The sequence below is a fragment of the Podarcis raffonei genome, chromosome 4 (genome assembly GCF_027172205.1).
Source record: "Podarcis raffonei isolate rPodRaf1 chromosome 4, rPodRaf1.pri, whole genome shotgun sequence".
In the NCBI taxonomy this organism is placed as follows: domain Eukaryota; kingdom Metazoa; phylum Chordata; class Lepidosauria; order Squamata; family Lacertidae; genus Podarcis; species Podarcis raffonei.
Window position 1 is genome coordinate 53120927 of NC_070605.1, and position 12632 is coordinate 53133558.

The 12632-nt window shown below is 41.6% G+C and overlaps 2 protein-coding genes across 3 annotated transcripts in view; one reads left to right on the forward strand and one right to left on the reverse strand.

Annotated features, from left to right (window-relative positions):
- SOD1 (superoxide dismutase 1) lies at positions 1–6979 on the forward strand. The gene is made up of 5 exons (XM_053386589.1): positions 1–181; positions 3574–3667; positions 4075–4144; positions 5787–5904; positions 6678–6979. The coding sequence occupies exons 1-5, from the start codon at positions 107–109 to the stop codon at positions 6786–6788; spliced, it is 468 nt and encodes a 155-aa protein (XP_053242564.1). The 5' UTR covers positions 1–106; the 3' UTR covers positions 6789–6979.
- A 1515-nt stretch (positions 6980–8494) lies between these two features.
- Positions 8495–12632, reverse strand: part of SCAF4 (SR-related CTD associated factor 4) — a 45431-nt gene continuing 41293 nt past the window's right edge. For both annotated transcript variants that reach the window (XM_053386587.1, XM_053386588.1), the window contains exon 20: positions 8495–10388. In XM_053386587.1, coding sequence (XP_053242562.1) covers positions 9568–10388 — 821 coding nt within the window. In that variant the 3' untranslated portion in view covers positions 8495–9567. The remainder of the gene's footprint in view (positions 10389–12632) is intronic.

Genomic DNA, 12632 nt, shown 5'->3' on the forward strand with positions numbered 1-12632 from the left:
CGACGCGCGAGGGGGCTGCGGCTGAGGTCGCGCAAGCGCTCCGAGTGCGAGGTGTCAGGTTCGTGCGCGCTGCTGCGGCGGAGGTGGTTCTGAGGCGAGCGGGAACATGGCGGCGCAGAAGGCTGTTTGCGTCATGGCTGGCGACTCCCCCGTCAAAGGCGTCATTTTCTTCGAGCAGAAGGCGAGTGCCGGGCTTGAGGGAGCGGCTCCCCGTCCTTCGGGGTGTCCGGCGCTGTGAGGCTGCTCGCCCGCCTGGTCCCGCTCCAGGATGCGCGCCGCCCCCGGGCTTTCCCTCGCGAGGCGGCTGGGTTGGGAGGCGGGAGGAGGCTGTTGCGCCCACTCAGGTATTAGCTGCGCGCTGAAGGTCGCTGGCCGCCCTCGCCTCCGGAGTCAGGGCCGCTCCTGTCAGCCTCTGGGGCTGCAGCCTTGGGCCGAGCGGTGGGAGCTACAGCAGGCGCCGTGGCTCTGTGGCATCAGGCCAGGCCTCTCGTGCGGCCTCTGCCTAGCGTGACCTGGCTCCGATAGAGGCGGCGGGCAGAGGTCAGATTAGATAAGAGGTAGCTGGGCGAGTTACAATGAACTTTAGCCCATTTACAAAACAAAAAGCGTAAGAGCTAACTCGTGGGCTTTTTAGGGGCTGGAAGTCGTGGGGAAGGCTTCTAGGGAAGGGGAAACGGTTCGTTCCAGTTCTGCATAAAATCTAAACCCGCAGGTATTTTCAGGTGCAATAACTCGCTTCCTCCGTCAGGACCGGTAGAATGAGTATCTCGGCTCTTTCAGGCTGCCACTTTCCCTTCCTCTTGGCGCCACCGTTGGGCAAACGTTGCCCATAGCTGCTCTGGGGCACCTGTTTCTTTCCTTTCTCTTTATTATATACATAGCCAAAAGAAAGGGAAATGTGCTGCAAACCAGGTTTTGTCCTCCCTGCCCAAAAGAAAAGGGTCAATATGCTGAGTCATGGCTGCTGGAAAGCGTAACTTAAACCAACTTGCTCTTGAGGGAGAAAAAAGAAGAGTGAGAATTGTGAACTCTAATCTCCTGGGCAAACAGGTTTTGCAGCCTCTGCTGAATTTACTTAGGTTTTTGTTCATGTGATGTACACGCATAAGCTAGGGGAAAATGTAAAGCGTCGTTGAAATAATGTGAATAGCAGGACAGAAGCATAGCTATGAAGTATTTAATAGTGAATGAGGATCTTTGTGCTAGATCTTTGAAAGTTTGTGTATATGTATTTTATGTGTTGTAGGTTTTAATAAATGTATAAATATCTTTTTTAAAGCTGCTATAGATGATAGTATGAATGCATTTAGAAAGATCTGTTACTCTAGTTACCTTTAACTATGAAGAAAGCATGTCTGGTTCAAAGAGGTTTAATAGACTGTATTAGGTAAAGGTACCCCTGACAGTTAGGTCCAGTCGCGGACGACTCTGGGGTTGCGTGCTCATCTCGCTCTATAGGCCGAGGGAGCTGGCCTATATTACTATATTAGCAGGACTGTAAATGTAATATACAGAGCAATACATTATGGCAGGTGGGTAGCCAGTGTGGTGGCCCCGGATCATCATTCCTGAACATTGGGCAGGCTGGGGAACAACAGGACAGTACCATGTCAACTATTGCTGCCTTATTGACACCATGACTATTTCTAGTTTCAAATATATTAAGTGAGAGAGCACATGGGAATTTGATAGAAAAGAATTATTTATATATTGTTGCATTTGGCAGTATATTTCAGAACTAGTATGGAATTCATTAAACCTTAACCTTTAGTGTCACGGTTTAGGCTCCAAAAGTTCTGATGGTGCTTGACTATTTGAGGGACTTTGCTGTATCTTTGGAAATGCTTGCATGCTTATAGACATTTCTATGGAGACTTCACTGACACCAGTGCAGTGCAGTCCATTGCAAGCAGGATGAAAATGATTTCGAACATTTGTGCTTTTTGATCATTTGATCCTCAAGATAGATTACAACATCTTACAAACTACAACACAGCCTTTATTCCAAATAACTATATCCCTGTAAAATACTCTTTAATTTTCATGTAATGTATACTGGTGTAGTGATTTTGTTGGATTCCATATAATATTTTTTATGTAGCGGTGTGGAAGTCTGGAAACTATTTGTTACAGTTCAAGCTACATCTTGTCATCCTCAGCAGGTTTGCATCCTATGCAATTTCTAATTTAATGTAGCTGTATCCTGCTGTTGTGAACAAATCGTCTCTGAAGTGAGTGAATAACTAGTCAACGTTAATAGGCTGTGGGATAAATACTTGCCTAAGTGGAATGTAAGCACAGACTTGCATATCATTCATAGCTAAGTTTGTGAAATATTTTGCCCAAGGCTATTTAATGTGCATGCTTATCTGGTTAAACAGCTAACCAGAAAATTAAAAAACACACCAATGTGCACCTTTGACATGTTGTCTAGATTTCATTATATTACTACTAACATAGGAGGCCCTGGTTGAAATGGGGCATATCACTTTCTGCCTACCTTAAATAATACTGCTGGTGGACTAAACAGCTATGCCAGAAGATTCTACAGATCAGCAGAGGGTTTTGTGGATCCACTGTTTCACCGTCAGCCAACACCTGAAATACATTAGCAGCTTTTTCTGCTCCCTCCCTCTGGAAGAGTCTGGAACCTGAATGGTCATTGACTGCTGGGGAGCAAGAGACTCCATCATATGCATTACCTCAAGTTCTTTCTTATAATTGTGAATTGCAGGGAATAAATATAATTAACTATCAGCGGTAATGAAAAGTCAGGTTTAACCATTTATCATGCATTTATTAAAATGAGATTGTGTGAATCCAATAAGATAAAATGCTACTCAAAGCAGCATTGTAACAAATCTAGTTTAATCAGAAACAAATTGTTGATTTGTATCTTCTGTTTGAAGTTTATAATGTATCCTAGGGAGTAGTTTACGAAATGTACACTTACTAAGCAACTTGAATTGCTGTTGGTTATGAGCGTTGCTTTATGAGCAGCTTTAAATGTCAGGCATCCCATCGAGGTCACTAAAAAGCATTTAACATGTTGGCTCTCCATATAGCAGGTGTAAACCTTGCATTCTTGGTTTTGGCATAAGTGCATGCATCACACCCTTGTCTGTCACTGGAGAGACACTTATCTGGACCAAGGTGTGCATAAGAAGTTTCCAAACAAATACACCTCTTTGATACACCACCAAAATCCAGTTGTGGGACTGTAGGCACGATGATGATGATGATGATAATTAATAATAATTTATTATTTATACCCCACCCATCTGGCTGGGTTTCCCCAGCCACTCTGGGCGGCTTCCAGCACAATATTAAAATACAGTAATGCATCAAACATTAAAAGCTTTCCTAAACAGGGCTGCCTTCAGATGAAGACAGTAAGATTTTCTAGGTTCATGCTGAGTACTATGCCAACATTCTACTGTAGGATCATACTTAAGCATGTGTTGCTTGAAGAATCGGTTCTCTCCTCTGTACAATGTCATTTTCCTTGGAGATGGAAGGACTTTAAAATGGATGGTTTGTCTGAATCTTTCTATTCATACTAATCTGTTTCAGGGTAACGGACCTGTAACTGTTTCAGGAAGTATTAGTGGGTTAACTCCAGGAAAACATGGGTTCCACGTCCATGAATTTGGAGACAACACAAACGGTAACATTATTGCTTTTGCTCTTGCAACCTACAAAATGTTTTCTAACAACAGAAACATATATGGCCAATAGTGTCTGAAGAATGTAAATATTAGATTGCTAAGCAATAAATACACTTACACTCTTGGAGAAGCAGTTTTGTATTTAGCTTGTGATGTGCATGATACTGGCCTAGGCATTAAACACAGGAACTCTTCAAATCTCTAAAGGGAGGGAGACAGGTTACTTTGACAATCTTCTCCCTCACACTTTTAATTTAAATTGTGTTAGATTATGTTCATAAGCATCCTGATAAAATATATTGTTTATAAAAGATAAAGAAAAGAGTTTAAGGCTAAGTCCTGAGAGCTATCATATATGGATTTGCATAATGTGGGGAAAATACTGACTTCGGGTAACTTCTTATAGGATGTACCAGTGCAGGCCCTCACTTCAATCCTGAGGGGAAAATGCATGGTGGACCAGAAGATGAAGAAAGGTTTAGTATAAAACAGTTTCCTATTTGTGTATGATCTTGAAGTACCTTCTACCTTCTAATATAATGGCTTGCTTCCCATCAAGTAACAGTGCATTGCATTATCTCCCAACACAGTGAAGAACCAGGATAGGTTCCTGTGCTGCAGACAAATGTAAAACTGTAGATGGGACCTAAAATTCTGTGTATTTCACTTTTGGGGCATCCCTTTTTATATTTACTGTAATACTTCTAGGATAACTATAGAAACAACTGGACTGGAAATTAGCAGTAAGAAAACTGTCCCTTATTTATTCAAGCAATAGCATCTAAAAGGACTCCTAGCTGAGTATGTACTAGTGCTGGAGAAATTAAGGACTAATGCTCGTTTTTCTTAAAGTTTTCTTATTTGTTGCTCTCTTCAGTGGCACAGTCTGCCAGTTGTGTCTGGGTATTACTGTTCTACTGCTGGTCCACACCTCTTTCAGTTTGTAGACACTGTGCAAGGCTTCCTGTCTCCCTGCGGTGTCCTTTTTCTGTCACCTGCTATTCATTCCTCAGATCCTACTTCATAGCTCGTCCTTCCTGATGCGTTTGGCTTTCATAATTTGTGGGCACCCAGCTCACTTGGTTCCTCAGTTCATTCCTGAAGGATACGTCTGTCCATAGACCTTAAGAATATAAGTCAAACTTGCCTTGTTATGCAACTGTTCTGGTGGTCAATCATTTAGCGAACATTCGGTGATTTTTTGCTGCAACACAGTCAATTAGAGTGGTCTGATGGGGTGGAGGGCTTAAAGGCAACAGCTAATTTTTAGCCTCCTGAATTGGTAAAAAGGCGATGAATAGATGTGTCGAGTACTGCTTCTTATTCAAAAGGGTTACTGATGTGTTCTCAAATTAAATAATTTAAAATAAATCACAGAAAACATTAAGGCGAAGAACCCTGTCCCCTGTGTTAAATTTCTAAATTTAGGGTGCTACAGTCTGTGTCACACTAGTTCGAAGACAGAAAGATTTGTCCTGCATATATTTTATTCAGCATTGCATAAAATAAAAATGTTAATACAGGCACTACTAGAACAAGCAAAATACAGCCATACAATTAGAGGCATCAATAGTTGTGTACATGTGAATTACAATTAAGTTTCGTTTGTTTAAATGGCCATTCTAAATTACATATAGGACCCCACCTGAACTCTTCAGAATTTCCTGGAATTTTGTACACTTCTAAATCCCTCTCCTTGTGTTGCCATTACATCTGAAGCTATTGGAAGCACATGGGTCAAAAATTCCAGTATTTAGACCATGATAAAAACTCAGCAAAACAATGGCTTTAACAGGAAAAATGAAACTGTCCAGTATTAACAATCACTTTATATAATTTTTTACTAGTGATGGCTTATTGTCAGGTAGGAATAATGCGGTTTTAGGCATAACTGCATGTTACACTGGTGGATGTTTTTACAATTAGGGTAGACAGCTTGAGCTGGCTATAATATCCTCTTAACACTTGTCTGTATATTTCAAGTACCTGTTATTGAAGCTGAAAAGCACCAGCTTTGTATGTTTCAGCAGTGGTGTGTCACAGTAGCACCTCAGTCAACTGCATTTAGCAATTATTACAGGTCATATTCTGCTTATAAAATCAAATCAACTATTCCAGGCATGTTGGTGATCTTGGAAATGTGACTGCAGATGGTTCAGGTGTAGCAACAGTATCAATACAGGACCATATTATTTCTCTCTCGGGGCCACATTGCATTATCGGGCGTACTATGGTGGTAAGTATTTCTTTGAGCAACTTCCCTACAGATTCTGGAAACATACATCAATATAATTTTTTTACCTGTGGATGGTTTGCTTCAGTACTTAGAGCTAGAGGTCTTGGCACAGAGTTGCTGCTTCTGATTCTCCTTAGACATGCTTGCTTACATAATGTAGGTGCGTTGGGCATCACCAGCACCAGAAATGGGCTAAAGCGTATTGGAAGCCTGGAATTCTTCTGAGCATTACTGCACATGATCAGAGTCTTGCTATAAATTCTGAGGTGAAGAAATATCCCAGGTATTTTAAGGAGCTCCTCACTTTGCTCCAAAGCTTCGTTCTCAGCCTAGCTTGAGAAGCAGTTCGTTATAATATTGCATGTACTTGGGCAGAGCTGCAGATGTTTCTGCTGTAAAATTATCGCTTAAAATATTTTGCAATACACTACTCAGTACAGGCTTTTGGTGAGGTGCTGGTTTTTTTCAAATGCAAGTGCAAATTTGGAAGCGTTCTGTCAACCTAATGGGGAAGCTAGCCAGATCTGGTTGACTATATGTGGTGCGTAGAGTCCCCATAACAGAGTGGCAGCAAGCCTTGTGGGAATACACAGCCACTACCCCTAAACAACTTATTTCCTAACTTAGTTATTTCTATGATATTTGTAGATTACTAATTATTTGATGTATAGTATTTATCCTGCCTTGGACCATTTGCACCATGTGGTTGAAACTTACTTTCCCTCAAATTATTTATTAATGTAATAATCTCCACCTTATCTATCCCTTTTTAGGTTCATGAAAAAGTTGATGATCTGGGTAGAGGAGGAAATGAAGAGAGCAAGAAAACTGGAAATGCTGGTGCTCGTCTAGCTTGTGGTGTGATTGGACTGGCCAAGGCTTAAGATCTTTGACAGTGGCACTGTATACCAAAACCTACATGCAGAATGTAAATGTACCTATAGAACTAGCAATTATTTGGCTTTGTTTAGGATAAAAAGCAACTGTTTAATCTTACGGCTCTGTTAATTGGGGTTTAAACCAATAAGTTGTCTTATTTTGTATACCTTGTAATTAAAGTGGCAGTAGAACATTAGTTCAAGAATTTTTGCCTTGATGGACCAAAGCACCGCCAGTTCACTTTGATAGAGGTGGTAAAGTCCTCTGCTGATTTCATCATCTAATCCCATCTGGACAACTGAAATTACCTGATGGTGGCATAAACAAGCTAGCTTGAGAGAACCCTAGTCCTGAATGCTTTACTCTAAATATGGTATAAACCTAGTGAGTTCTCACATCAGCGTTTCCAATGGGGAGGGGTGACTTCTCATTGATTCCAGTACATCAGATAAGTGTAGATAAACCCAATCATTAAATCAAAAATTGCTTCTGAAGTCTACTGTTACTGACTTCAATCAAACGTAATCTGTGACAAACTAATTGCTGCAAGTGAGATAGCCGAGTCTGCCTTTCTTGTGAGCTGTTGGAGAGGACATAAGAGAATGCCGTGGCTTATTTAAAAGATCTGCATCTTGGGATTGTGAGTTATAGCTACAGAGTAGACATTCCTACTTCCTGTAGAAGCCAGGTTCTAAATCTTTATATTCTTCCTTATTTAGGCAATATGGAGTAGCTTGGGTTTCATAGAAAACATAGGGAGATTGATAGTGTATGGTCTTACAGGAGCAGTCTTGTCTCAGCAACAACCACTTTGAGCTATCTGAAATAGCTAAACTGAGCTTTGTATAGTGAGCTATTCAGCTGCATAGCTGTAGAGGGCCACTGTGCATATAAAAAACATGTTTCCACCATGTCTAGCTATTGCTATACATATTTGCCATATTCTATTTGACATTTTAACAAAAGTTCTTAACCTTAGTAGAAATTCATACCAACATCACCACACAAAGTGAGAGCGGTAGATATTGCAGATGAACATGCTTAATAAATGGTAAATGCTATGTGCCGAACATGTCAATATTAATGTGATTGCCTGCTTTGGAGAAGGGTATTGGCTAAAACCCTTTAATGCAAGAGGCACACAGAAAGCACACTTTTTTCTATATAGCTCTCTTGAAGGTTTGGCAATTGTTTACATGCTGGAGCAGGTTAGACCCTTGCTCACCAAGACTGACAATCTTACCTGAAGGTTGCAGCGTTGCCTTGAAATAAGCTTGGGTATATTGTACTTATTTTCAAATAAACCTTGACAATAGCTTTATCAAATTGTGTTAAAAACAAGGCAGATGACCTACTGGCTCTCAAAGTAACAGTGACAACTACCGTCAGTAAACATGGGGATTAAATTATATAATCTTACTCACTTGGGCTTTACATTCTAACACAGTTTAAATTAGCTCTCCATAGAATTTGGAGGAAGATATTCTCTACCTGGCCTGCATAATTTAATTGTAAAAAGATCATGTTCAATCATAGCCGTAGGTGTTAAGAGTTAAGTTACCGATGTCAAATTTCAAAAAGCAGTTGCAGTTTCATGCCTGTTCAGTTTCCTAATTCATGAAATAGTTAACTATTTTTTAAAATTGAGTTTTGGTGCATTTCCTAAGCAGCTATTAACATAGAAACAAAGGTCAACGCATGGAAATCGATGTCACAAGTATATGAAGTTTCTCTTTATTCTACCACTGCAAGATAACTTACCTACCTCACATTCCACTTCCCAAAAAATTAAGGGGAAAAACTCATCTGAATGGGAACAGTAACTGAACTGAGCATGTCAAACCATGGGGTGATGTAATTTTTCAATTTGACAAGTACTGCCTGCATTTCAGAATGCAGCAGAGGGGCTAATAAGTCAATACTTGCTCCTCTAGCTTGTTACAAGCAATTTGACAGTAGTTATGTAGTAGACAAAACAGGAGAGAGAACATTCGAAAACAGATTGGAATATAGTGGTAATTTGGTGCCTTACCTCCCTCAAAAACACAATGAATTAAATTACAAAAAATAAGGTGTGCTTTCCACAGGACGCAATGTTGAACTTTTTTTAGGGCAACATTTACCACAAAATCTCTTGGATGGTGAGGAAAAACAAAAACAAATAAAAGTGATTTCACTGCAAACACTAGGTTTCCTCTTGAAACATTTAAGAGCTATTTTTTCCATCTAGAATAGTCATGTTAATTAAAATTCAGAAATCTAAGAACATAACTACCACATATACTTCATTTTTGTGAACTGTTACACAAACATGTTTTAACAGCTTTAAACAAAGTCTAATTTAGACTCCAGTACAGCATTAACAGTTCAAACTTTAAGATGTTGAACAATCCTTTACCACTTCAGTGCAGTGTAGGAAGAATAGCACACATTAAAGTTTGTTATGAAAATAGAGTTTATTAAAAACACATCCCTATTTGTTTTTAGGAGCTTTTACCGTTACCTTCACTTAAATTAAAAAAAATAGCACTTCTAATTCTGACTTGTAAACTTTTTAAAGTCAAAACTTTTAAAAAGTTACAGCAAAAAAAGGGTAATGGTTTATTCATTTCTTTTGTGTTATTTTTGTAGCTATTTAAATAGAAGGGAAGCAATCAAATTGCTTACATATCCCATAAACTATGGAGGAGTTGTGAAATAGCAAAAGCAAATATACAGCATACTGTACAACTCTAAAGCTCTACACTCCAATGTCACTTTTTTTTTTTTGACAAGTATTCCAGTCTAGCGAGGAGCCTCTGTGACTGAGCCAGTAGACTCTTCAGGTTGTTCAAGAGATGAGGTAGTCTCAGATGTTAACTCTTCAGCAGGTTTTGCACCTGTGGGTTCAGCCTCCCCCTTTTTAAGTTCTGGAACAGAGTCTGTATTTTCCACTTTGCTGCTCTGGGGTTCATGGTTTTTAACACCATCTACCCTGTCTGTCAACTCTGGTTTATCCTTTCCTCGATTTTCGTCCTTTTCTCTGCGAGATTCCCTATCTCTAGAATCTCTCTCTCTCTGTCCACTGAAACGCCTATTTCGTTCCTCCAAGTCTCTGTGTCTATCACGTTCAGGGCTTCTTCTTCCCCATTCTCTCCTTTCACGATTACCAAGGCGTTCATGATCTCTGTCGTCATTGCGGTTACCATAGCGGTCCCGTTCATTTTCTATCCGATTTCCAAAAGACCTCCTTCCAAACCTTTCCTGGTCTCTATTTGGAGTAAACGGCTGCCTGTCATTCCTGAACTGTCTTCCATCTCGATCATCGGGTCCACCAGGCCCCCCTCCAGGCATTCCACCGGGCCTTGCAAAGTGGCCAGGTGGGGGGAAAGGGCCCTTCATCCCATGAGGCGGAGGCATCCCAAAACCTCCTGGGCCTGGAGGTGGGCCTCTGTGCATCATATGGGGAGGCATATGCCGAGGTGGCATCATTGGAAACCGTTGCAGATGAGGCGGTGGCATTCCTGGGGGTCGCTGGAGTGGTATCAAACCAGGCCGTGCACCCAAAAGGCCCGTGGAAGGTGTCTGTAGCCCAATCACAGGGCTGGGTGTAACTCCTTGAGTACCTGGCAAACCAAAAGAAATAAAAGTTGTAAATGGATGCAAGATATGTTCGATTTTTCTGCTGCACCAGCAAGCTGCAACCTACAATCCCCTAACCAATTCATACACTGTAGGACTTATTCCTGACTTCCTCAACCAACCTTTGCTCCAACACAACTGCCTTCCCCCTTTTAGTACCAGCATTTTCACTCAACATTAAGCTCATTTAAGTCCCATTTATTTTAACACAATATATTTAAGCAGGTAACTCTCCCATTGCATTTGGTAGGATTAAAGAGTGCTCCAGTTCAGATGAATCATACCCAAATATAGTTAAAAGAAATGCAACAGAAGGGAGGGCTTTTGTTATAAATGAAATACTTCATCACAAATAAATTAACTCCCCTGTTTGTGTACACGGTCCAAAGTAGCTTTCTGCAGGCTCCTCCCCTCAAAACTTTTCATACTGTAGTCCTACAAAGTCAGTTCTGCATGTCATCTATATGGCATAGCACACACATTGGGTTCATATGAAGCTCAAAGTCAGATAAAAAAAAATTAGACACACAGACAAATACCAATCACATATACAAAGATGAGAATTTGTGTATTCAGCTCAAAGGTTGCCAATATCGCGGGCATAAACACCAGTGTGCTCACCATTACTGCCTATGGCACCTGCGAAAGGGCTCAGTAAAAATACAAAGTAATAATCCATAATGCATGACAGGCTGTTCTGCTTTTCCTGCTTAGCTCCTGTTTGCACTGGCTTAGCCCCCTCATAATGTCCATATTTCACTGGATTGGGTATGTACCCTCCTATTAGTTTCGATCAGAGGTGCAAGAGAGCACAACAGTGGCTGACATCGGTTCCTGTTTCCTCACTGATGGGTGGAGGGGGGCATGCCTACACCATTTTGTGGTCCTATTTTCAGCTGTTCTGGATATAGCACTTTTAATGTATTCTTAATTGCTGGCATAAGCCGGGTGGAATAGAAAAAAATTCCGTATTTTCAAAGCTTGAAACGGAAGGTGCCTGCTGAATCTATTCCACAGGACTGGGCCGATGACAGTAAAGGCTCACTTTTGTGTTGATGTCAAATGAGCTTGGCCAACCTGGGAGACAACCAATGGCAGAGGATCTGAGTGACTGCACTGGGTTATATGGCAACCCACAAGATGCCCTAGACAAATGCAAGGACCTTGAACCTGGCTCGGTAGTAGACGGGCAGCCAATGCAATGGGCAGAGAACAGGCAAATAAATTTGTATTTCTTCTAGCAATTCCAAGAGAGAGATAACACATGAAAGTATGAGTCCCCACTCCCTCCCCAGAATAGCAACTAGCAGTTATTTTATCCTCTTTTAACATAACAAAATCAGAGTTGTACTAAAGGAAACAAACTTTGATCAGACCCCAAATGGTCTCTCTCCAAAATGGCCTTACACTTCATCTGACATGTATGCTCAAAAGCATAGTAGTCTTTTAGTCCTGCAAATTTAAAACCTTTTTCCAGTGGGTGCCACTACCAAGAAGGTCCTCTGCCTGGTTCCCTGTAACTTGGCTTCTCGCAGCGAGAGAACCGCCAGAAGGGCCTCGGCGCTGGACCTCAGTGTCCGGGCGGAACGGTGGGGTGAAGATGCTCCTTCAGGTATACTGAACCGAGGCAGTTTCGGGCTTTAAAGGTCAGCACCAACACTTTGAATTGTGCTTGGAAATGTATTAGGAGCCAATGTAGGTCTTTCAAGACCGGTGTTATGTGGTCTTGGCGGCCGCTCCCAGTCACCAGTCTAGCTGCCGCATTCTGGATTAGTTGTAGTTTCCATGTGACCTTCAAAGGTAGCCCCACAGAGTGCATTGCAGTAGTCCAAGCGAGTGATAACCAGAGCATGACCACTCTGGCGAGGCAGTCCGCGGGCAGGTAGGGTCTCAGCCTGCGTACCAAATGGAGCTGGTAAACAGCTGCCCTGGACACAGAATTGACCTGCACCTCCATGGACAGCTGCGAGTCCAAAATGACTCCCAGGCTGCCCACCTGGTCCTTCAGGGGCACAGTTACCCCATTCAGGACCAGGGAGTCCTCCACACCCGCCCACCTCCTGTCCCCCAAAAACAGTACTTCTGTCCTGTCAGGATTCAACCTCAATCTGTTAGCCGCCATCCATCCTCCAACCGCCTCCAGACACTCACACCTAGCAACTTTTTGACAATCTATTCATATTACCAAGAGTCTTCCAGGTGGGTTGATAGTAAGTAAAGAATTAAAG